This window comes from Hermetia illucens, chromosome 4, assembly GCF_905115235.1.
Source record: "Hermetia illucens chromosome 4, iHerIll2.2.curated.20191125, whole genome shotgun sequence".
Taxonomy (NCBI): Eukaryota; Metazoa; Arthropoda; class Insecta; order Diptera; family Stratiomyidae; genus Hermetia; species Hermetia illucens.
The window spans coordinates 8,098,378-8,102,149 of record NC_051852.1 but is presented as its reverse complement, the minus strand read 5'-3'; the positions used below and the strand labels follow the sequence as shown (position 1 = coordinate 8,102,149).

General features: G+C 43.1%; 1 protein-coding gene across 1 annotated transcript; it reads right to left on the bottom strand.

Annotated features, from left to right (window-relative positions):
* Positions 1 to 225: 225 nt before the first annotated feature.
* LOC119656247 (putative gustatory receptor 2a) lies at positions 226 to 1,713 on the bottom strand. The gene is made up of 4 exons (XM_038062662.1): positions 727 to 1,713; positions 593 to 661; positions 433 to 522; positions 226 to 365 (listed from the first exon to the last, which is right to left on the bottom strand). The coding sequence occupies exons 1-4, from the start codon at positions 1,711 to 1,713 to the stop codon at positions 297 to 299; spliced, it is 1,215 nt and encodes a 404-aa protein (XP_037918590.1). The 3' UTR covers positions 226 to 296.
* Between the last annotated feature and the right edge of the window lie 2,059 nt (positions 1,714 to 3,772).

Sequence of the window (3,772 nt, the reverse complement as noted above, 5' to 3'; positions counted from 1 at the left end):
ATAACCGATCTGGACGAAAATAACAAGGAAATTTGGATGAAAATTCAAGTATAAATAAAGTAAAAGACAAATTAATGTTTTATTGACCAGAACGCTTGCTATCGTGCCCGAGAAAATCTTTTTTTGAGATGGATGGATAAGTTGTCGAGTTCAACGACTTTGTGCTGAAAATTTTGGAAAGTGTGCACAAGATATTAGTAAATATGAGGTGAAAAACTCGCTATGTGTCTTCCTCTCTTCTCTCTCCTCAAAAAATGGCCTTCACACATGATAACCTGTCTAAGTGTTCATCAATATCAACCTCGCTTTGAATTCACATAGAATTGGATCAGGATGACTAAATAAGTAGTGGTAGCCCCTGCAATCTGAAAGATTGAAAAATAGTCGGAATAAGTAGCTTTTTGTTTAGTCCTAGAAAGATGTGGTACGAACCGTATATAGTAAACTCATATCGATGTTAAAGAAACCAACTGCGTTGAATGCAATTTTCTGGTGAAGAAGTTGTAAAGAAAATTCCTCAATCTATAAAATGAATGGTTTGGTATGAAATAAGAAAGATACGTAGATATCTTACACCATGAAGGATACTCACAAGAAAATTTTGCTTATGGTTATCGGAATCAACTGGTATCTTATGTACCAAGAGGGCCGACTTAGTTGCCTGTAAATTAATGAAGCAAATTAAGCTAGTAGTAAGCGAATTACTAAACTAGATGGATATCTTACGCTTTGAGCAGCTAAAAAACACGCTCGACAAATCAGGATAATATTGAAACCATGCGGGATCAGAGATAGTATGAATGCCAACAGTCGCAAGTATTCCACCAATCCAACCGCAGTAGCTTGCATTGTTATCAGAGCCCAACATTTGGCAGTCATCAGGATAAAGTCATTTGCAATATTCACTAACAAGGATAATCCAAAGGATTGATTAAAGATTTTGTTTAGGTCCCACAAATGGTAGTAGATGCGCCGTAATACGTCCAGTTGATGATGGGAAGCGCTCTCCAAATTTGTCTTCTGCAGATACACCTCGGTGTGGTAGAAACCAAATTTGAGCTTCTTGGGGTTATCAAGATCCATCAGTTTCTTAGTAGAAAGTTTTAATCCTTGCAGACACTCGTTCAGTTTAGTAAGTCTCCATTTGAATGCGGTCACTATTGCGTATAACTCAAAATAACGTAGTGCACAGAGTTTCGATAAAATGGTATACAAAGCCCAGTATTCTATGGTGGAGAACTCCTTTAAATACAAATTAAACCCCAGAGTATAGGAACTAAACAAAAAGTATGCCGAGAACATTAATAGACAAGTCAACCCCACTTCCTTGCCGTTAGTTGCCCAGCCAGTGTCGACTTTCAGGACACTCTTGAAGAGTCCATCGATTTCTTTGAGCTTTTCAAATTGTCTTCTTTGCTTCCGATGATGCACCATGGTCTCTACCATAGTAACCGTGTATGCTATTCCAATACCAACCATTTGGGCATAATCTATTATTCTCCCCACCTGATTACTTCCTAAGGGATTTGTTTTATATTGCATCCGTATGACTGCATAAATCAGCCAGGATACAGTTGATATTAGCAGGACCGACGAATAAACCAATAAAAATTTACTGCGAACAAGCTGTCGATTCCTTGAGGTTAGTTGGGTATATCCGAATATTTGCATGAGACGCACGTAGACTTTCGGAATCGAACCAAAACCATCCATTTTATAGGATTCCGTTGCGTTACTATAATATCAATGACAATCCTTTTTATTCAACAATTCAAGCACAACTATTTCAGTCACTGCAGATACAGGATATTCATGTGGTATACCCAGCAACATTCAATCGAGACTATTTTAGCTTCCATAAATATGAACGTTCCCTCGACATATTCAGGAAAATCAATTAGCACTTAAGGACCTTCAATCATTGAAATAAGATTCTATCTCTACAAGCAAGATTGATTGTGATTAGGACATGAACATTTCGGGGAGACAATGTGATTCTATGCAAGGTAAATGGGTTCGAACTGTGCAATTCAGCTTTTCCCAATATATGGTATCCACATACATAAATATGCTCATGGTTAATGGGATTTTTGAGCTTCAATCTTGATTAAATACTACTCAAGACCAGGCACCATTCAGCCATTATCAATAGCATTTCTTGATGAAACTTTTGCCTTATCTATATATTTTTTTACAGTTAAAGTGGCCAATGAAGTTAAGGTCAAGTATAAGTGGCCGTTTCCAAGGAGCCCAATTAGTGCTCTGGTGTTTCCTTTTGATGCCACAAACTCCTAAGACTATTACTGTTGTCGTAAGAGCAAGGGGAACAGCTCGTAGCTTTCACGAAGTGAATTAACTCTGCTTCTCTCTCTATCCCGTTCCCTCAAAGAATGGTTTACCTAGTGGTCGTAATCTATCTTTAGCTAGAGCTGGATTATAGGTGACTGCCGTTATGAGAGCAGAAAGGGAGAGTCCAGCTGGGTCGGATCTTCAGAGCCAGCCCATAGCATTCACAAAGGAAAACGGTTTCCGCACTCTGCAGCTTGAAATCTCTCTGAAGTCCCCAAAGAAAAGTTTACCCAATGTCCGTAGCCTGACTCTAGCTAAGGCTGGACAATCGCAAAGAAAGTGCATGAGGGTTTCCCCCCCTTCTTTGTAGCTAGTAGGGTATGCCGAACCTGGCGGCATGGTCCCCTATGGGTCAATACCTGGTCCAGACCACCGCGTCTGGCACAGAAGCTCTTGTGATCGGATTTTGTTATAAGCGAGCCAAATCCTCCTTTTTTTTTTGGGGGCTAGGGTACGCACACAGTGTTGGACTCCCGATTCGGTACGTTGTCGGACTACCAACTAAACACCTCCCCATCGTCAGAGAGCTAGCCTGGAACCGTTTGTCACATTACTTCGGGCCAGCCCCCGAACTCTCCCGCTTTGCGGAGCCTTCAAATCAGCGAATTCCTTTCACCAACGGGAGAGGAGATGAGGAAGGGAACTGTCAGTTCAAGGAACCCCCTGCCATCCGGCTCCTCCACCGGTCGAGTTCTATCTTCTTAGCAACGAGAAGGGCCCGAATGTAATGGGCAACACGGTTCCACCTGTCAGCAGTCCCCAGCATCTTTTCGACATTGTTGTCTGGAGAGAGATCCCATGTCTTTAAATAGAGCTGCTGACAACTCCCATCCCACCTTCCACAAGAAAAAAAAGTGTGGTGGGCATCGTCCACAACTCCATTGCAAAACACACAATCCGGAGAACGCGCCTTTCCAATCTTGTGCAGGTAAGACTGAAAACTTCCATGCCCACTTAAAAATTAGGTAAGGAAATAGTCAGTCTCACCATGCTTCCGATTCAGCCACGCACCTAAGTTGCCGATGAGCCGCGCAATCCATCTGCCTCTAGTTTCATTTTGCCACGAGAGCTGCCACTCGTCTAGAGTGTGTTGCCGTTCTTCGCGAGCAACCACCTCCCTTGGCTCATCTCCCTTGCGCTTGTATATGGCCTGACGCTCCCTAGCAAGAAGGGTAACGGGGATAACTCCCGCGATCACCATCACAGCCGGTTCAGAGACTGTGCGGTACGCAGACGCCACCCGTAAAGCTCCCCGTCTCTGCACTTGCGCGAGGTGTCTACGATATACCTTCTTGTTAAGAGCGCCAGCCCATACCTCGGCGCCGCAGAGCAGGGCAGACTGCGTTGAGCTCATCAGAAGACGTCGCCTACTAGACGTAGGACCCCCAATGTTTGCCATTAGCCTACTTAACGCCGAAACTCC

What these genes read in the sequence shown, in the direction of transcription:
- LOC119656247 (XM_038062662.1), bottom strand. Translation starts at nt 1,713, where the DNA reads ATGGATGGTTTTGGTTCGATTCCGAAAGTCTACGTGCGTCTCATGCAA. An exon ending in GTTTTTTAGCTGCTCAAAGC is followed by an intron (nt 662 to 726) that starts GTAAGATATCCA and finishes ATTAATTTACAG; the next exon opens with GCAACTAAGTCGGCCCTCTT. An exon ending in ACCATAAGCAAAATTTTCTT is followed by an intron (nt 523 to 592) that starts GTGAGTATCCTT and finishes TTCATTTTATAG; the next exon opens with ATTGAGGAATTTTCTTTACA.